The 21,519-nt window shown below is 44.0% G+C and overlaps 1 protein-coding gene across 2 annotated transcripts; it reads right to left on the reverse strand.

The window, feature by feature from the left end:
- Positions 1-5,141: 5,141 nt before the first annotated feature.
- SPO11 (SPO11 initiator of meiotic double stranded breaks) lies at positions 5,142-18,835 on the reverse strand. Of its 2 annotated transcripts, none has more exons than XM_039236890.1 (13): positions 18,673-18,835; positions 16,180-16,293; positions 14,636-14,724; positions 14,151-14,217; positions 13,814-13,922; positions 13,170-13,256; positions 12,450-12,486; positions 12,017-12,126; positions 10,019-10,118; positions 9,672-9,709; positions 8,649-8,725; positions 6,293-6,404; positions 5,142-5,786 (listed from the first exon to the last, which is right to left on the reverse strand). In XM_039236890.1, the coding sequence occupies exons 1-13, from the start codon at positions 18,801-18,803 to the stop codon at positions 5,667-5,669; spliced, it is 1,191 nt and encodes a 396-aa protein (XP_039092821.1). In that variant the 5' UTR covers positions 18,804-18,835; the 3' UTR covers positions 5,142-5,666. The 2 variants fall into 2 exon arrangements, with proteins under 2 accessions (XP_039092821.1, XP_039092822.1); XM_039236891.1 differs by lacking the exon at positions 18,673-18,835 and adding an exon at positions 18,320-18,453.
- Between the last annotated feature and the right edge of the window lie 2,684 nt (positions 18,836-21,519).

The raw sequence follows: 21,519 nt of genomic DNA on the forward strand, positions 1-21,519 counted from the left end.
CGCATGCGCCCTGGGGCCACTTCCTGTATCGGCCGGAAGGCAGGAAAGAAAAAGGGCTTCCTCTTCTCGCGAGACGACAGCACATGCGCAGAAGCGCTATTGACGCCGAGAAGTAGTCCCCGTGCCAGCAATGTGCGGATTGGTCGAAAGTTGGTGTGGCCCTCCCGCAAGTTGCCAAGCGACCGTTTTAATACATTCGCCGCGCCAGCCCGCGGAGGGTAGTTAGTTATTTTCTCTTGAGAATTAAAAATCTAGCAGAATTCTGATTGCCGCCAACTCAAGTCCAAGGCCATCCTTGGAGAAGCTGATGGAATGGTGCCCGGGCTGCGAAGTCCGCCAGCCCTGAGCCCTGCCCTGGCCTCCTGTTTGCCGTCCGGGACTCTTTGGGCCTCAGTTTCCTTCTGTAAAATTGGCATAATGATGCCTGACTTCCAGGAAAATTCTTAGTTGGGTTCAAGTGAAGTAACACACATGAAAGACTTTTGCTAAGTGTAAGATTCCATAAAAATGCTAAGGGGCTGTTATGACACACACATAGACACGTGCCAACTCCAAATATTTCAGCTGGTTGCTGAATTTCTGAAGGAGAAAAGAGGGAGGGATCTCCTGGCTCTGGGACATACACTGAATCTTCTCGTTGGCTAGTCAGTGTGGTCTGCGAACCAGGAGCCTTTATATATCTGCAGCCGTTATAACCCACAGGATCTTTTAATAAAAGTCAGAAGGTCCAGGAGGAGCTGAGCAAATCCCCAGCTGAGCACCAAGAGTCTAGATGAGGTCTTTGGAATCGTTTGGGGGACATTATGTAAAGCTCTGCTGCCTGGGCCTCGCTCTCTAAATCAGATTTCTGATTTAGTTGATCTGTCGTGGAACAGGGGGTTAATAGTTTTTATGAGCTCCCCAGGTGATCCTAAGAAGCAGGCAAGATTGAGAACCTTTAGATCGTGATAACAATAACAATAGCTCTTTCGAGCACTTCCATCTCCTGTGATTTCCAGAGCAGCCCCATAAAGTACTATAATCCCCAATTTATAGAAAGGGAAGCGAGGCTGAGCGAGTAGCCTACTTGCCAAAATCCCACAGCTGCTAAGCAGCAGAGCCGGTGGAATCCGTCCAGTACCTCGCTACCAGCATGATCTTGGAATCGTCTCTGACAAGTGCTCCCTCCTCGAGGACGCCTCTCCTCATCCTTCCCAAAGGGTCATCTCATACTGTCTCTGCTTTAAACTCTCAAAGCCCCCTCTGTGCTGATCATATTCTGCCCCGTAAAACAGCATGCATTTGCCTTGTCTTGCTTGCTAGATTTTATCTTTTTTAATTTTTTTTATGTTTTATTTATTTCTGAGAGAGAGACAGCATGAACAGGGGAGGGTTAGAGAGAGAGGGAGATACAGAATCTGAAGCAGGCTCCAGGCTCTGAGCTGTCAGCACACAGCCCGACACGGGGCTTGAACCCCACTAACCGTGAGATCATGACCTGAGCTGAAGTCGGACACTTAACTGACTGAGCCACCCAGGCGCCCCTTGCTTGCTAGACTTTAAACTTCGTCTTAATCCCATGCGTATCCTTTGCAGCACCAAACGCAGCGTCTTACGTTGTTGAATTCTATTTTCCACGCCTGAGGAATACTTCAGAAACCTCTATTATGATACAGATTCTTGCACAATACTGGTGATTCATCACATTTTTAAAACAATCTTTCTGCTGTTTAGGGAGACATGAGTGACAGGCGGCTTTTGCATAGACCCTCAGGGAAAGAATAGCAGCGGCCTGCGCACCCAAATGTAGCAATAACTCACATTCCTCGACTTTCCTAAAGTACTATTCCAACGCTTTACAGGAATTACCACTTTGAGTCCTCACAATGAGGCTGTGGGGATATTGTCATTGTTGTCATCTCTAGTTCACGGTCAACCCAACCAAGGCCAGGCTGTTACCAGCCACAGAGGCAGTGAGGAGAATGGGGACTGAGATGCAAGCAGCCCGCTCCCCAAGTCTGACTCTGCACCTGCACTGGTGGCAGCCAGTCGCCTCATTTTTTCCCACTAGAACCAAGAAAGGGGGATCAAAACAATCTAAGCGCATGGGTATACTTATTGAGCCATAAAGTATAGGCAAAACCTTATTAGAAATAAAAAATAATTAAAATTAAATTTCAGTTACGGCTATCATTCACACGGATAAACACTTCCGCAGTTATTGCACAAGGCAGTCTTTGTGAATGATGACAGTTTATATGACATTTCTAGGTGAGTAGAAACTAAATATAATTTAAGTATCTATTCTTTTTCACTTAAGGTGATCTTTTGTTTCAAAATTTTATTTACAAAATTCTTTTTTTTTAATTTTTAATGTTTATTTTTGAGAGAGAGACAGAGAGACAGCGTGTGAGTGGGGGAGGGTCAGAGAGAGAGGGAGACAGAATCAGAAGCAGGGTCCAGGCTCCGAGCTGCCAGCACAGAGCCCGACTCAGGGTTTGGACTCAGGACCATGAGATGGTGACCCGAGTCGAAGGTGGACACTTAACTGACTGAGCCACCTACCCCGGTGCCCCTAATTACAAAGTTCTCATGTGCTGTTTAAGGTTTTATAAATAGCTTGGTGGCCAAGAAGCACACACAAAGTGCATCTTTAAAAGGAGTTGGAGGCCTCCAAAGCTGACGATACAGAATGGATTTTTGTCAAGAAGCAGTACTCAGCCTCACACAGGAAGCTTTGTGGTTTTCCTCAACTTCTTTTATTGTGTCTCAGACTCTTCTACTCCATTCCTTGAAACAATGACTTGAAGATATTTTAAAGAAATATCCATCCAAAAGAGCGGAAGGAGCTGAGATAACTAGAGCTTCTGCCAGCAGAGGGCGCCCTTGGCTCGTGTATACGGGACTGTTTCCTTGGGATACAGATTTGAATGGTGAACCAAAGTCCAAACAGAAGGAATGTCTCAATACTTTACTACAAAAGCATTCTGCTGCAGGTATCTTTTAGTGTATGCGTCACGTGGCTTAGCTTTGATAGCCACTGTTCTTTTCAGCACCAAGAAACAGGTATCTACCCCAAACAGTTCAACTGAGATATTCTCATTAAAGGAAGTCATGGACCGAAAGCCCAGAATCATTTTGCTTGTTCTGTGGAAACTGCAATATGCTCTGCTCTCACTTTCTTTTCCCAAATAAATGAAAATTATTTTAAGTAAGTTTCCAATCATAAAATTGAAATGACTGTAATTATCTAAACTGAATGTATCTGCAAGCCCTTTACAAATTTATTTTACTTTTTTTCTTTTTTAGTTTATTTATTTTGAGAGAGAGAGAGAGCACACGCACGTGTGTGCAGGGACAGGGCAGAAAGAGAGGCAGGGAGAGAGGATCCCAAACAGGTTCCGCACTGTCAGCGTAGCGCCTGACATGGGGGCTCCATCTCGCAAACCACAAGATCACGACCGGAGCCAAAATCAAGAGTTGGCCACTTAACCGACTGAGCCACCCAGGCGCCCCATTTTCAGAGTTTAATGACTACTGTAGATGCTTTATTCCTTTCCATGTTGACAGTCTATCCTACCCAGACACCGCGCAGCCTGACCGTGTGCTTCTAGGTTAGTAATGTTCCCTTTACACGTATCAATGTTCAGTGATACTAGATGTTAAGGAAGGAAGTATGGTATAAATTCAAAGAAATTTTTGTCAAGGTTTTTACAATTTGAGATAGTCTCACAAGTCAATTTGACAGTCTCACAGAATATTCTCAAAACGAAATACTTGGCTCTGAGATGACCTGGGAAAATAACATAATTTTTGACATTACAGGCTTGGCATCAGGAAGACCTGATTTGACCCCTATTAGCCAACAAGAAGAATTGTGGGCCTTTTCCGAGCAATGTGCACACTCGGTCACATGTGGCCCTTCATGTGTAGTGGTGTGTGGCTAAAGCAGGAGCCACGGGGCAGGAGCCACAGAGCCAGACTCTGGGTTTATGTCCCAACTCTGCTGCTTAGCAGTTATGTGACTTCAGGAAAAGTTACTCAGCATCTCGGGACCTTTGTTATCTCATCTGTGAAGTGGGGCTAATAAAAGTACCCAGCTCACAGACTTTCTGTGAATATGACATTAATGTTCAAAAGCACCTAGAAAAATACCTGGTGCATCATAAGTGCTATACAAGTACTTTGTTTTCTTATTGTATTACCTTATTTAAAGTTTACCAGAACCTCTGAGTAGGGCCAGCTTCGCGGGAGGGCCATCGCGCAGGCCCCATGTGCACTTTAATTCCCTGCTGCGGCTACCTTCAAATTCTTAATAACTTTTTATTTTTTCTTTTGAGAGACAGTGCACGAGCAGGCAGAGAGTCAAGGAGACAGAATCCGAAGCAGGCTCCAGGCTCTGAGCTGTCAGCACAGAGCCCGACGCAGGCTCGAACTCACGAACTGTGAGATGGTGACCTGAGCTGAAGTTGGAGGCTCAACTGATGAGCCCCCCAGGCGCCCCTCTTAATAACTGTTGAGTGAGGACCCTATAGTTACATTTTGTGCTGGGCCCGCATATTTGGTAGCTGGTCCTGCTTTTGAGGTAAACTGTGTTCTTGTCCCATCTCTGCCACCGCCTGGCTATGTGGCTTTGGAGCAACATGCCCTGTGTTCTCACCTGTAAACTACACGTGTGATTAGTTACAGACCTGACAGGGCTCTTGGAAGACTTAAGTCCGATAAGGTGTAAAAGTGATCAGCACATGGTAAGTTCTCAGAAATGGTATCCACTACTATTATCATTAACATTTATCTTGATAAAATAACTAACATTTCTGTTCTCCTATAAATATATTTCTTGCTTATCACTACAAGTAATTCTTCAATGCAGGGAAAAGCTTGCTGACGGCACAGAGTAAAGTCATAACACTCAGCTCTGGAAAAATTAAGATAGGGGAGAAGATCGAAAGTTTACTGCTGCAGAAAGACCTAACTAAAATGTGAGACTTCTGTAAATCTTGCACATGTTCTCTGTTTCATAAAAAAGGACTAGAGGGGAAGTCAGGGGACTTGCTTTTGGGTGAGAGCTGATAAAGGCCCTGGAGAAATTTTCAAATAAAAATATTATTATATGTAAAAAGCATACTCAGAAACAAAATTAGGTGCTTTGGCTGGTCTGCATCAACTCAAATATTTATTCATAATAAATTTTACCACTTTCACAAGTGAATGGATGGGGTACAGCCCCTATACCAGGAAGGAAAAAGACAAAGAAAAGCAACTAAAAAGGAACACTAGATGCTGCGATTCCTTTGCAACCTCTCAAATTTAGGTTATTATTAGTTTTGATACTGAAAAGATACTTCATGCCTTAACATTAGTCATATTGTAAAAAGTAATTAAGATATTTCTGTAGACTTTGATGACATGTATATGGTTTTTTTCAAGTAAAATTTAAAATTCAAAATAGCTTCCACTCTTTCTTTTATAGTTTACTTTAGAAGGTAGGATAGAACTCAATCTCTACAGAGAAGGATAAAACAAAGACTTCTGGGGAAAGTTGTTTTGACAAAAAATATAATTAATGGATAATTATTTCACCTCTATAGAGTCAAGAATACATGTTCTTTCCACAACAGTATCTACTACTGAAAACAAAACTAATGACAAGCCTCTTGGAATCCCAAGGTATATTCTGCTATATTTTATATCCATCCTCCAAATTTTAATTTGTTAGGCAAATACACTCGGGAAAGATAATCTGATGAGAGGAAGGTCAAAGCTTGAATTTCTGCCTTCATTTTAGAGTCTGCCATTATTTCCATCTGTCAATAGAAGTAAAGTACAGCCATGACGGGGTCCCGTGCGACACTTCTGTTGAATCCAACTAGTAAACCTAGACTTGTTCTATTCCCCCAAAACCATGGGCAATAGCTTTCAAGTCAGCCAGAATATTCCAGAGCTGTTACAGCAGAAAATGGCAGAAGAATACCCAGTATGGCTGTGTGCAATAACTAGGAATGGTCTGGGGTCTTCGTGATTTCTTTCCCTTCCTCCCCCACCTCTGCGCAAGCTCTGATGCGGCCCTAGAGAGTGGGCGCATGATCACGATGAGGAGACGTACATCAGCTCCAGCCAGCCGGTCTTACCCACCAGTGCGCACAGTCACGACTCCGTGTTTCAACAACCATTTACTGCCACACACCAGCCATGTTAGTTGTCAGTCATATAAAATTTCAAGGAGGATATTTTCAACATATTACGTGAACAGCCACTATGAAAGTTAAAGGCAATAAAACATACAATACTTGAATTTTAGAAAGAAACCTACTTCTTTTCTCCAAAATGGTTGGCAGGTAACATAAGGTCTTTTCAGGACACTGTCCAGTTTCATTTGGTCCCGTTTTGTCAGTGGAATTAAAGTATCTCGAGGTAGATTTAACCTGGAAAAATATATGAAAAAAAAAATCAGCAAAAACAAAGTGCTCTTATAACTTGAAGGACACACATCTGTTTGTATTTATTACACGATTTCAAGAAACTCAGAAGTAACAGATAAGCAAGTTAGTACAGATCCATCTTTTAAAAAATTTTTTTTAAATGTTTTATTTATTTCTGAGAGAGAGAGAGAGGCAGCGTGAGCAGGGGAGGGTCACAGAGGGAGGGAGGCACAGGATCCGAAGCAGGCTGCAGGCTCTGAGCTGACAGCACAGAGCCCGACGCGGGGCTCGAACCCACGGACCGTGAGATCATGACCGGAGCCGAAGTCAGACACTTAACCGACTGAGCCGCCCAGGCGCCCCCAGATCCAACTTTTAAATCCAGAATTTGGGGGATCTGGTATGTCCTAGACCAGCAAGTATTCAGGTTCATAGCAGTCTGTTCTAAGCTGTTTCCTTTCACGTCATGCTCACAGGACAGTGACAAGAAGAACACAGACATTCGCTATGAAAACTAATGCCAATAGTGCTAACGTCAAGTGTATGCACACCAGTGTGGCCTCCGGAGCACCACGGCCTTGAAGCCGTGAGCTGTTTGATATGTGTGGCCAGCCGGCAGTAAGGTCCACTGTGGGATCTTAGGGTCCACTGAACACTTCATTCTTTGCCATTCATTGAGGATTTTCTGGGCCAAAGAAGTTAGTCTATCACCCACTTCTTTTCACATGTACGAACACACATACACACACACTGCCGTGTAGTTTTGAATTTTAAAGAAGTAGATTGTAATTTTTTCTTGGTGTGTGGTTTAAAAATAGAACATGAGAGGTCCTGGATTTACGGTATAGGTTAATTTTTGAAGCCACAAATCCTGGATTTCCCGGGAGAGCTCCAGTTTCAAATAGTAGTCTTTTTCAATGTCCCCACAATTATGATCATTTGCCAGTGGCAGCTCCCGGATAGGGTGACAGTTTGATTAAAAAGGGGGCCTAGAGGATTTCCCATGAAGCTGTGTTTGGGTAGTTATCACATTTTCTTCCTTATTTCATTGCACATTTATTTGGAGTGGCTTTGAGGAATTGAGGAGATGCAGCTAGGGTTTCTCCAAGCCCTCAGCCTTAATAATTATCAGATCATTTGTCCCAAATTTGTTAGGAAAGCTTTTCGTACAAGCGGGTCACCCCGCAGGGATTTTAACCATATACATACACCACATTGAACAAAACTTTGATTCAACAGAGCGTAAATATTCAAAAATCAAAAACTAAATGTTTTCTCTTATGCCCTCATTTTCAAAGAAGTGGCAATCACTCAAAACCTGTTCGTGTTCCAAATTTAGGAAATAAGGACCAGTTACCAAGGTTTGCTCACTGCTTAAAGAAATCCAATAAGCATGTTTTCCAGTTCGTTCACGCTGGCCAATTAAAACAATAAAATATTTTTAAATATCACATTAAGCAGAAATGAATAAAAGTGATGCTGTCCTGTGCTGAGGGACAGGTGGGCCCTTACTCTCCAGGGAAAACAAAAGAACTAACCGATGCAGAGGGTAGTCAGAGTCTTAAAAATGTGCATACCCTTTGACCCAGCAATTCTGGGAATTCAGCCTTCGGGACTAAGGGACTAATTAAAGATGTGGGCAAAGATTTAGTTACGGGAGGTCCATCAAAGCACTATTTATCAGAGATTTGGAAACCACCCAAACGTCTGACTTCAAGGCACTGGTTGAATAAACATGGGAACATCCAGAATTGGAACTCAGTAATGGAGGACGTCAAAATGAGGTCACGGAACTGTATTTATTGATACGGAAAAGTGATTTCATTGTGTTCTTGTGTGAGAAAAGCAGACTACAAAGTAACAGAGGATGATCCCGTTTTTGTGAAAAAGCTATGCACAGAGAGCAATAATCTACCAGGGTAAAGCCACTCATCTGGAGGTGATTTTTATCTTGTTACATAATGATATTTTTCCTATAGTGAACATACACGTTCAACTCGCCAAAATTGAGCTCCCAAACTTTAAGTAATCTGAAAATGATATTTTTTCACGAAGTTAAAATTCATTTAAGTATTTTAGTAATTGAAACAGATGCATCGGTGAATTTAATTCGTGATTCTCTAATCCTGGGTCATACAAACAATACAGACAAGACACATTTCCCTTGTAGTGACTTTTTAGGCTCATGGTTACAAGTTAGGATGAGTCATCATTTTAAACACTCTGGTTTTACTAAAACTGCCTAACCGTTTAATATCAGAAGGGAGGAGACCAAGCCATCTAATAGCTGGAACCGTGAGATTATGGGCTTCAAAAGACATTGCCTAAAATAAAGAGCAAAAGTACATTAGTTAGGTGAGGCTAAAATGCAGAGAGCTAGCATACTTGTTATTGCAGCCAAATTTCTTACTTACTAAGAAAGCCAAGCACTAAAGACTTCACACTCACTGAGCCCACGTAACTGAGAAACTCCCCAAGAGTTTTGCTAAACGGGGCTTTCAGTGCAGGTTTTAAAACTGCTCTGCTATTTCTGTATTGATCTTATATAAAATATAACCATAAATAACCTCTCTGACCTGCATTTATTGCTGTTTGTGATTCTGTACTTTAACACCTTGCTTCACTATCCCTTTCATCTCAGTATGTATGTCATGTAAACATACGTCAGGGACTCCCCCACGTGTACCAGTGGTTCCCAAACTTTATCATGCATCAGAATCACTTGGGGCCCAACCCTACACATCAAGTTCAGGAGGCCTGGAGGGGGACTGAGACACACGTTTATAGCAAGTTCCCCGGTAATGCCAACGCTGCTTGTTGGGGACCATACATTGAGAACCCTTGATGTACGGTAGTTGCGGACTCCAGGGGTAGAATTTGGTGATGTTTTCATTTTCCCTTCTGGTGGAAGTAAAGGGAATGGGCAATGTCAGAGTTCAAAGCTGTATATAATTTTCAGAGTTTATCTGGCATTCAGACGCTGTTGTTACCGTGAGGCCCAACAGTCACTTTAGCAGGCTGGGAGAGTGGAGGAGAATAATGCCTCTCGCCCGCAGCTAATCCCACTCTGTCATCTGCGGTCACATGCGCCATGCCGGAAGCTGGACTCACAGCCACAGAAGCAGAATGGCCTCAGACGAGGAGAGTAGCTCCCCTGTACGCTGTGGGGGTCCTCAGCTAACTAGGGGCCGGTAAATGGACACAGCGATCACTCTGATGGCTATGAACAGCCTCAAAAGTGGAAAAGGAAAAATACTTTTCTCTACTTACCATAGATCCATACTTATAGATGCACATGATTTCTATGCCTGTTAAAAGCAAGTTACATTTATAATTAGTTTCCTTGTATATTGCAGGTTAGATCATTGTCACGTTATACCTAACATCTGCAATTCTTATTTTCATGGATACTACCAGTAAAAAACTTATGGTTCAGTTTCATTTGGCAAAGCTAGTAATAAATTGCCTCAAATGACTAGAATCATTAATTTTAATTTAATAATCATATTCTTTTTAGATAACTTATGGAAGTGTTCCAAGAGCAGAAGAGCCCAGCTCTGAGCACTGTGACTAGGATTTGGTCCCGACAACTGCTTCAACCTTCCCCGAGAAGTCACCGTGCGGGTCGGCATCGACAAGAGTGAAAACAGGAATGTGAAACGTGTCCCACAGCTTCTTGACTAAAAGTCTCGTGTTCAGGTCAGGGACCCCCTTTCCCTAAAAGCAAGATTGAAATGATGCAATTTTAATTCCGGCAGAAGAGAATGACGAAAGCTTTCCCTTATTTTATTAGTATTTAAAAGTTAGAAAAGCTAGAGTACCTTACATTTCAGGTGGAAGACTGGTATAGACTGTGGAAAAAATGCAGTCTACACACCAGAGGGGAAAAGACCACCTAGTTCATAACTGTGACTCTACTATTCCAGTCCTGGGAAATAATCCCAAGGTGACATTTCAGCAGAAATGGAAATAATAAAAAATCTTGACACGCATAAAGACGTTCACTGCAGTCTTACTTAGGATGACAAGAACGACAGTGAGTGGCCAAAACGGGTGACAACAGGGACACGGGGAGGCAGCACCGCACACGCCTCGCGCCGCCCTAGGCCAGCAGGTGTCATGGATGGTGCCAGTTTTCTTAGATTATTTATTTATTTTTGAGAAAGAGAAATAGAAAGTGAGCAGGGGAGGGGTAGAGAGAGAGAAAGAGAGAGAGACTCCCAAGCAGGCTCCTCCCTGTCAGCACAGAGCCCGACCACACGGGGCTCAAACCCACAAACCCTGAGATCATGCATGACCTGAGCTGAACTCAAGAGTTGGACACTCAGCCGCCTGAGCCCCCCGGGGCCTGATTATACCAGCGTCATCAGCTCCTCCCACACGGGCTGTGGCAGGAAGCTTACTGCCCTCTGCTAACGGATGCCTGTAGCCGCCCAGCGTTATCTCTACGTGCGCTTCTGCGTCTTTGCCATTCTTGGCGCATGTATACCCGTGTGCACGTGCATGGATATGGAACAGGCTCCCTCTGATGGAGTTAATGCAGTTATGTGATGTATAAGCCCAAGGGAGGCAGAGCGCAGAGCAGCTCCTGTGCGCTCAGCCCTCCTCTCCCCCAAGCCCCAGTGTCACCATATCACAGGTGACACCAGCAGCGGTAGGGGAATGAATGGTGTGTAGGTGACTCTGAGAACCTGTGTAAACTCACTGTAGTTTTGGAAAATCACTGGTGTTTAAGAATTGGGAGCACCTGGGGCGCCTGGGTGGCTTAGTCGGTTAAGCGTCCAACTTTCGCTTAGGTCACGATCTCGCGGTTCGTGGGTTTGAGCCCCGCGTCGGGCTCTGTGCTGACTGCCAGCTCAGAGCCTGGAGCCTGTTTCAGAGTCTGTGACTCCCTCTCTCTCTGACCCTCCCCTGCTCACACTGTCTCTCTCTCTCTCCTAGAAATAAATTAAAAAAAAAAAACATTAAAAAAAAAAGAATTGGGAGCACCATCTTGATTTTAGTCAGATTTGAGGGTGTTTAAATAAACACACTGGGGGGCACCTGATGGTTAGACTTCAGCTCAGGTCATAGTCTTACAGTTGGTGAGTTCCAGCCCTGCATGGGGCTCTGTGCTGACGGCTCAGAGCCTGGAGCCTGCTTCGGATTCTGTGTCTCCCTCTCTCTCTGCCCCTCCCCTGCTCATGCTCTGTCTCTCTCTCAAAAATAAACATTAAAACAAATTTTTAATAAAAATAAACATGTTGGGGGATGCCTGGGTGGCTCAGTCGGTTAAGCATCCAACTTTGGCTCAGGTCGTGAATTCACAGTTTGTGGGTTTGAGCCCCACATCAGGTTCTGTGCTGACAGCTCAGAGCCTGGAGCCTGCTTTGGATTCTGTATCTCTCTCTCTCTGCCCCTTCCCTGCTCTGTCTCTCTCTCAAAAATAAACAAATAATTTAAAAATCTTTTAAAAAATTAAAAAATACCTTGGAAATTGTTATTCTATAAACCCAAAGGATGCACCATACTGATAACAGAATGCTGCGCAAGCTGTACAGATGTTATAAACCCCTCCTGCCAACCCCCGAAGCAGCGTGTCGGCCTTGGAACTGTGGTCAAGGTAGATAACGTACTGTGACCATGATGCACGGGGACATCCTGTTGCAAAAGTTGTCATCCAGGAGTCGCTGGAAGGTTGCATCTTTTTCCACAATTAACAGAAATTTTGCATCTGTGATTATATCTGTGACGTTAAGACTGATAATGTGAAGGCAAGAGTATTTCAACGTAATCACCAACTAAATAATGGCGCTGTATAAATCCATTCAAAAGTAGCTATCGATATAGTGTTGTCCTTTTCACCTTCAAATATACAGACCTATTCACACACTTAGATGCCTGTCTGGCTGGCTAGACGGGGAGCTCCCGAGAGGCCTACGGCAGATGTGTGTTCATCCTGACCACGACCGGGCCTAGCTTGAGGGTTATGCGTTATGAAGGCTTCGTCTATCGGAATAACAAAGGAATGAATGTTCTATGAGCTTAACTAGTTTTCTCAAAGGATACTTCGAATTCCTTGAATATTAGATGGCACGGCAACAGCCTAAATCACAAAACAAGGTAGTTTTTATTTGGAATAAGAAGCACGTATAACCACATTCAAAACATTTATCATAGAAGTCCTATATTTTCATTTTCCTCTGAATATACCTGTCATCAGAGGAAAGGAGACAGTAGGGAACAGACTTACTCCTCAGTAAGAGAGCAGACATGCCATGCAAACTACTTCCTAGCAAATGAGAATCTCCTGGAAGCTTTGTGGGTGGCTCAGGCAGCAGAAAGTGGTGGCATTCAAGGCCTCCTTCTCCTAGAGCACAAGTGTTGTCTTGCGTGTGTCTAGCGGCTGTGCACGTTCGCGCTGTGGGCTTTCTAGTGCCCACACCCAGCAAATCGTTTAGTGTTAAAGGTACCAACTTCAGGACCAGAAAACTGCACGAAGATTACATAAATGATCACGCTAAGATAGACCAGCTACGTCCTACCTGAAAACAAAGGCACGTTTTTCCGAAGGAAAGCATATCTTTGTTTATTTCAATATGACATCGGGCGATTGGCGTATTCTGAAACTTTGTACGTGTGGCCCCGTGAAGCCTATGCCTATCCACCCTTCACTTTGATTGGAAAATCTTAAACTCCAAACTACATAAGAAAGCAGGAAGTAAGGCACATTTCAGAAACAAAGGATCGAGAGGGAGTCGAAGCGTGTGAAAACGCCGGTATACTTACTGTCGCACCACAGGCACAGTGCACTTTGGTTCCGTCTTCCTCGATGTACCTTAAGTTGCCAGCAATTAAACCTTTTGATGTGGACGACTGAAAAAATAATAGCCATGTGTGAACACTTTTTCACTAACATATTTTACACTGCTGAGTCAGTCCTCATGTTCACCTGCCTGATTACATGTATTTTAGATCTGACCGGAAATTTAGCAAGTGAAGGAGAAAATGCGTAAGAGTATTTAGGAATAAAAAATATTTAGTAAGTTTACCTGTTTTGGTCCATTCATCCAAGGGAATATATTGAGAGTCAATTATTTAAATTCATAGTGAGAAAAATGTAGTGCCAGATAATATCAGAACAAAGCATAGGTTACATTTATTTTTATATTATAATTTTACACAAACCTTTTGTTTTATTTTTTTTTTAAGTTTATTTATTTATTTGGGTGGGGAAGGGCTGCGAGAGAGGGAGAGAGAGAATCCCAAATAGGCTCCGTGCTGTCAGCACAGAGCCTGACACAGGGCTAGATCCCACGAACAGGGAGATCATGAGCCGATACCAAGAGCTGGACCCTTAACCAACTGAGCCACCCAGCGCCCTGCAGGTGTTTTGTTTTAAAATAAAATGTTTTGCGTTAAATTGTACTTACTATATGAAGACTCATCCTCGGCACTTTTAACATACAAGAAATGTCATTAATAATATTGTCCACGACAGTCTGGTTACCGAAGAGTTGGCTGTCAGTATAATATATGTCTCTAGGAAAATTAAATATATATTTTTAATTAATCATATTCTCTTTGAATATGACAAGTATTAGAGTATTATTTGTAGGAAGCTTGAATTGGATGAAACATAACATATAAAGAAAGTAATTTATTACCCACAGTCTACTCTAACATACCATTTCAAAACATAATGGGAGTTAATCTAAAGTAACTCTCACATCGAGTCTTAAAGAGTAATTTACCAAAACAAGTATTTACCTTTTGGTTGCGTAAGTGTTGCTCTGTACCAATTTATAAATCATGGACAGTATTTTAAGAATGAGAGCTGGAAGATAAGATGCAATAAACAAGATACTCATCATTTCTCTTATTAATTCAAAGCATACTGCTATCAAGGATTTCAACTGTCCCCAGTTACTTTCTATGACATTAAAAAAATTATCTTTCCAAAATAGAAGTATTGAGTACAGAATAATAATTTCCTGAAGGATCAGATAAAATTAATTGCTCCCTGAACAGCAAAACCAAGGGAATACTCTTCCGCTGATTCATGTACCTTGAAAGTCTATTTGGAAAAACAGAATCTATTTCCATGGTTATTGACAATGCAAAATTTGGTAACTCTTTTTCAGGCATAAGGGTGGTGTATGAAAGAACAACTAAAATTATTCAACTAGGAACAACTAAAACCCAGAAAGCAACCAAACTTCTTTATTAGTAAAATCTAAGAAAGATTAATTTACCAAAATTTTTAACTGATTTTGGTGAATCACTTTTAATTTTTCTCCTGGTACAATGAGGTGCCATCTGAAGACCCACAGAATCTTCAAACCTGTCGTTTTGTTGAAAGACAATAAAATTAAAAAAAAATTTTAATCACCAAACAATATACATTTAGTGTCTTCTTCTGTACATCATTTAAATCTTTGCTTCTTCTCAGCAGAAGCTTTAGGACAACTTCATTTATAACCTTAGATTAATTCCAGGTGGTAATTAGCTTTGTGACATACAGAGGTACTAAAGTGTTTAAGTGAATTAGATATTTTTGAGTATAATGTGTGTATGTGTGTGTGTGTATTTCTTTCCTGGGAAGACATTTAGTGTATGTAAACTATTTTCAAATATTTCACACTTTTATCAGCATTTTGCTTACTTTGCCCATTTAATGATTTTGTTCGATTTAACAAGTTTTGAAATGTTGTATTTCTGATTTACATCAAGTGAAGTAACAATTGGTATTCAGTGGTTACATTGAATTGCCAAGCTTGTCCTAAAGGTGGCAGAAGGCACCAGGCAAACAGGCCCGGTGTCCAGGCTGCTGGACTTGACGTCATCCATCTTGCAAAATGATATAAGATGTGATTCAGAAGTTTACAGTTTGCATTAATTACTGGCCGTAAAAGAGTATTTAGTGCGTAAGGGGACTCAAGATTACTTTTATTCTGTTTCGGGAACTCTACTGAGAACTATTGCAGTGCTTTTTGCTATTCAGAGTCTACGGGCTGAGCACCTGGAAAGCAGCAGCTGGGCCAGCAGGTTAGAGGCTTTGACAAAGCTGTTTGCTGATTTTACACTCCTGGACACGGGACTCAGCAGGAGGAGATCCACCAGGAGGGAGAGCCTCTGAAATGCGCTCTATGTCCCAGACGCTATTTTTTTTTTTTTTAATTTTTAATGTTTTATTTACTTCTGAGAGAAAGAGGCAGAGTGAGCAGGGGAGGGTCAGAGAGGGAGGGAGACACAGAATCCGAAGAAGCTCCAGGCTCTGAGCTGTCAGCACAGAGCCCGATGTGGGGCTCAAACCCACAGACTGTGAGATCATGACCTGAGCCGAAGTCGGACACTTAACTGACTGAGCCCCCCAGGCGCCCCTGGATGCATTTATCTTCATTTCAGCATCGGGACTGATTGTAGCTCCCCTGTGCAAGCGGTTCGCTTTTGCAGTATTTTTGCACAATTGCCCTGGTCATATTCCCCCCCTTTGAGTGCTTGAAAAGCTTAGATGCAAGTTTGGAGCCTATTCTTAGCAGGACTGTAAGGCTTCATCATCTGCGTTCTGAATTCTAACCTCTTTTGGGCTTCGTTCCTCGCATTGCCTTCCCTCCCACATCCACCTCTGGTTTAATGACCTGCCTACGACGTATGTGCTTTTGTAAACACCCTTAACTCTTTCCAGGCAGGGTAAACATGGTAAAAAGGATGAAATCAGACTAGAACTCTAACTCGAGTAAATTCAAACAACGACAGAGATGACTGTATCTAAGAAGTAAAAAGGCAACACGCCCACCTTATATTTTCCCAGCTTGATCTGTTGTCTATGGTGAACACAGGAGCCCTATTTTGTGCCAGGCTGGCGATGACGTCTTGGACGACACTTTCTATGGACGCAAGGACCTCAGAACTGAAACAAGAAACACATCATGACTCAATCTTAATTCCAGATTAGGCCAGATAAACACTAAAGTCAGTTTTTGTCTCATTGGTTGTTATTTTTGGACGAGGTTACTCCCCCTCCATACCGCCCTCTCCCACTTCATTGTGACATCAGCATTGCATTAAAACGACAACGGTATAGACAGTGGTTACTTGCAGAGGAATTTCATTTGCTTGTAATGTTACTTCTCAAACAATTACCAGTTGAAGTACTACCTCCCTTTTAGACAGGGTTCATGACTAGACAAAATAATTTATAAATATATTTTCAATCTCTTCCTATTAACCTACTTAAATCCAAACTTGTTGGCTGGAAATCCTACTGATAAATGTTTTAATTAAAAATGATGTAATATTGGCTTTGAATTGATATTTTTTCCCCAAAAATGCAACACAAAACTATTCCAAAAGAAATACTTCTTATTGTAGCACATCACCCTGATTGATCTCATGCCTTAAATCTGCCCTTTTGAATTTTAGTGATAGAAAAAGTTTAATCACTACCATGAAAAGACTTGGCAACCATTATACCACTTTACAGCAAAATATTAAGACCTAGCCCAGTTTTCTGTGAGCTGACTTTTAATTTCACAAGCCATCAGCTTCAAAAAATGTTGTTCGGTTATAAATACCATTAGCATACTGCCTAAGAAGGGAGATCAGATTAAATCTAGAAAACGGGCAAAATGGAGAATGTTCTAGTTTCCACAGAAACTTCAGAGCTTGCTTTGAAAATACACATATCAGAAAGTAAATTTTAAAAGAATCAGTATTTTCTACAATGGGGAGACAAAAACTGACTCAGAGAGCTCATTCATCTCTCCAGTTTGGAAATACAAAAAAAGTTGGGGCGCCTGGGTGGCTCAGTCGGATAAGCATCGGACTTCGGCTCAGGTCATGATCTCATGGTTTGTGGGTTCGAGCCTCACATCGGGCTCTGTGCTGACAGCTCAGAGCCTGGAGCTGCTTCGGATTCTGTGTCTCCCTCCCTCTCTGACCCTCCCCTGCTCACGCTGTCTCTCTCTCTCTCAGAAATTAAAAAAAAATTTTTTTAAGTTGCAGGATAATACTGTGACAAACCTGAAAATACAATTAGATGAATTTACATCTGAAACGTAAACATGGGCCTTCCATTCCCTCCTTCCCCTTCTGCTCATAATTTCTCCCCCAAACTAGTTTCATAAAAATTGGTTTGCTTGTAGGTTTCCCACCATTTTTTTCCTGTTTTTATTTATTTATTTATTTATTTATTTATTTATTTATTTATGTTTTGTTCTGTTTTGGTTTTGGTAGTTGACTTAGTCTTAAAAAATAAGATGGTGATTTGTTTAGACTCAAAAACTTTCCGAGGAGCGCCCGGGAGGCTCAGGGGGTTAAGATGACCCTTGATTTTGGCTGGGGACGTTACCTCCTAGTTTAAGAGATCTACCCGTGTGTTGGGCTCCGCACTGACAGTGTTGAGCCTGCTTGGGAGTCTCTCTCCCTCTCTCTCTGTTCCCCCCAAATAAATAAACATTAAAACAAAACAAAAACAAAAACAAAAACAAAAACGTTGCTGATAAATCAGAAAGGTCGACCCAGGAAAAAAGCAACAGAGCGTTTTAGGCAAAAATGAACCGTAACAGAGTCTCTCTAGTTAATTCCAAGCTGAGTAGCTGGAGACTGTCATGATTTCACCAACACCTTGCTTTAACCGACTAAGCCAAGCGGCCAACTGCTTTGATTTTAATTGAGGTGCTACATCCGAGCCCCTTCCAAGTTAAGTAAATCCTCGTCGTTTTGAACAACCTTCTGGTTCACTTTGATAAACCCCCTGAATTGACAACTCCCAACGTTCATGTTCCTGTTGTCGTCTATGCCCGCGCACACACACCCACACCCACACAAAATCCTGAAAGCTTTTAAAGTTAAAATTGTATCCAAAAAAATTTTTTTAACAAACACAAAGCCAAAGTGTGCCCTAAACTCCCTGACTGCAGAGAATCTTAAGACACCTGGGAGCCTGGCTGTGGGAATGCTCCTGGAACATTCTAGAAGGTGAACATTCTAGAAGACACGAGGTGTGGTTGGGGGCGGGGGTCTGTCACGAGGTTTTTTGAGTTCAAAATGAGAGCAGAGAGCAGAGGTGAAGGAGGGCTGCCGAAGGACTTTTGTCAGGGTTCCCGGGTGGCCTGCGAGGGAGGTCTGTCCTGTGGCCTCAACACCTCAGCGTCGTAAGGGAGAAGGGAAGGGGCACCGTCCGCGTCCCTTCAGAGCACCTCACACCCCCACCCTGGCACGGCTGGGGACCCTGGGGACCCTGGGGACTAACTGCCCGCCACGTGCACCCCACACGGGGCCCTTCTACCTCGAAGCGAGACGCGTCCCCCCGCCCGCGGGCTCCCCGCCGCCTCTCCTCAGGGCGGCCAGCAGAGACGCCCTGTGTTGGTCCAAAACCTCGAAGAACGAGGCCTCAGGCCCCACCGGGGCAAAGGCCATGGGGCCTGACAGCAAGGGAAGCTCCGAGCGCAGGGGACCCCACCGGCGCCCGCGACGGGCCTCCCGGCTGCTTGCTGCGCATGCTCCCTGGCAGTGCGTGCCGGTGCCTAGCTTTCCGGCTGGGGCGGCGCATGCGCACGGTCCAGGCATGCGCATAACGACGCTCACCGAGTGGAATTCACAGGGCGCAATCAAGGGCAGCACCACCTGTCGGGCAAAGTGATGGGCCCAGTAAGGGCCAGCATGACATGTTTGGGATATTGGACCCAATTTTCTTTGAAATGGATTTATGGGTTGTTTTGGATGGGGGGGGGGCTTATTTAGGGAACACAGTACCAGCAATTTTTCATGAAAAGAAATAGTTCTGGTGACCCACCTGTATACCAGATGCGGTGCTAGGCGCTGGGTTCAGCCGTGATCAAGGCAAACAAAATTCCTGGCCTTGCTAACATTTATCTAGTAGCCTCTTCCTTAATCCTCCTAACCATCCCAGGAGGTTCCTGGCGTGGTCATGACGCTTTAGCAGGAGAGGGGGAAGTGAGGTCCACATCCCAGCCTGACCGCTTGGAAGGATCGCCAGATTTAGCAAGTTGAAATACGGGACACTCAGTTAGATTTGAATTTCAGATAAACAACAAATACTTTTTTTTTTTTTTTAAGGACGAGGTCTCATGTCATCTTTGGGACATACTCTTACTAAAAATTATTCGTTGTTTATCTGAAATTAGAATTTAACTTGATATCCAGTATTTCGTCAAGCAAGCCTCACATTGGACCACACCCTTGCCTGGCAGATTTGGTGAGTTGTGTCTTCTCTCCCATCCCCCCACCCTCTCTTGAAACGTTTGAGCACAGGATAGGAATTCCAAAGCCCCAGGGAAGGACTCTGGCTTCTGGGGGAATGAAGTCCTTGAGAGAGAGGACAATGGGGAGAGACCCTAAAACAAGTAGGTCCCAGGCCCGTGGGGGCCTAGCCCTGCATGGATGGGAGCCGGGGGCTTAGCTCCAGAGGAGCCACTTGTCAGCAGACCGGCTCTAGAAAACTACTTCATTCCCTCACTTGCTGCTTATTTGAAAGTTTTGAAACGAAAACTGCTTTGCTGTCAGAAATGACAACGAACCCTGTTGTTCATAATGAACAAGCACTGAGCTGAGGGCCTTCGTTGTTGTGGTTATGATCACAAATACTGCCTCCCTGCCCTCCCTGAGCTAGAAAGTGCTGGTTACTGAGCACACTGCTGTGAACAAGGCAGGCAGAGTCCTTGCCCTTTGGGAGCTTCCCCACCTAAGAAGAGAGTAAGTAAGTGCACAGTTGAATAATTAAGTTGGCGGGGGTGGGGGGGTGGGGGGGGCATTTAAATCAACAACGCTTAAGAGGTAAAAATTATTATCCCCATTTCACCGATGAAGAAACTGAGGCTTGGAGCGTTAGCAATTTGTGCAAGGATTGCACTCCGGGGTGTAATAGGGGTGAGAGGTAAATCTTGACCCCAAATTCAAGCTTTTCATCACAGGGATAGGAGGCACCCCTGGAGGTCCCGCTGGGGAAGGTGTAATTTGTTAGAGGCTTCTGTGGTGATGGACCCTCTGGCCTCAGTTTTCTCCACGTTGAGATGAGGGCGGTACCACAGGTGGGCTCTCATTTCTCATCCCCAACAAGGAACAAAACAAAAGGCCTTTGAAGGGAGAGGGCAAGTCAGTGACGCCAGCTAGGGCTGGTCTGCTGGGAGCTGCCTCTCTGCGGGGACTGGAACGAGCGGTCCAGCCGCCGTCTCTGGCTCTCACGAGGACAGCCGGTTCTGCATCCCGGAGCGCTGCGCTCAGCCGGGAGCCGGCGGCCTCACCAGATCTGACATGAAACGAGGAGTCCTGAGCTGGGCAGGGACACCGGGAGGGGATCGGCACAGGGAAGGGAACAAGCCACAATAAAGCTGGCATTCCTGCAGGGAGAGACCCCAAGGTCAGACTTGAAAGGCCACGCTGTGTTCCCGCTGCGGCAGGACCCAAGCGGGAGGCGTTCGAGGCCTTCGCAGGAGCCTTGCAGGTGTCCAGCCCGCACGCAGGTGACTTGCTCTGTGCGCGCCACCCCCACATCAAAGCCAGCCAGCCCGCACCCCGGGGCCTTGCGAGGAAACTGGAGAAACAGATTCTGCCGCTAGCAACGGATCACAAGTGAAACTGGCAAATGCCACTTTGCAGGGCGGTCTCGGTGCTGGGTTCTGCGTGCATGCCGGCCAGGTGTGCTCGGCCCGGGGACAGAGAAGCGCCACCAAGCATAACTCCAGCTGCTCTTGGGGAAATGAAAAGCTTCCCCCCACCCCATGCCCCACTAGCGGGCCTTTCCTCCGAACCGAGCTGACATCCTGAAGTTTGTCTGAGAGCCAGAACCTCGGAGCGGGCTGGAAAGGAACATTATTTAAATTAGGCACAATGATGGTGGGGAAGGATGGGGAGGCCCTTCCCACAAACCGGACAGGAGAGGGTTCCACACTTGCCACATTTAAGCAAGGTGGCTTCTTCAGCAGATATAAGTGGATTGTAACATAACATAGATTCTTGAGGGGAAAAAAAGTAAATTCCACAATAATGTCTTTACTTGGGGGGCTTTATCAGGTGTTTTTATTTTTGTCTGTATGTTTTTTTATTTTTTAAAAAATTATGAGTGATATATGCTTTTCATAAAATATTTACATACTTCAGAAGGTATGAAATGAGA

The sequence above is a fragment of the Hyaena hyaena genome, unplaced genomic scaffold, assembly GCF_003009895.1.
Source record: "Hyaena hyaena isolate Hyena2069 unplaced genomic scaffold, ASM300989v1 scaffold_119, whole genome shotgun sequence".
NCBI classification, from domain to species: domain Eukaryota; kingdom Metazoa; phylum Chordata; class Mammalia; order Carnivora; family Hyaenidae; genus Hyaena; species Hyaena hyaena.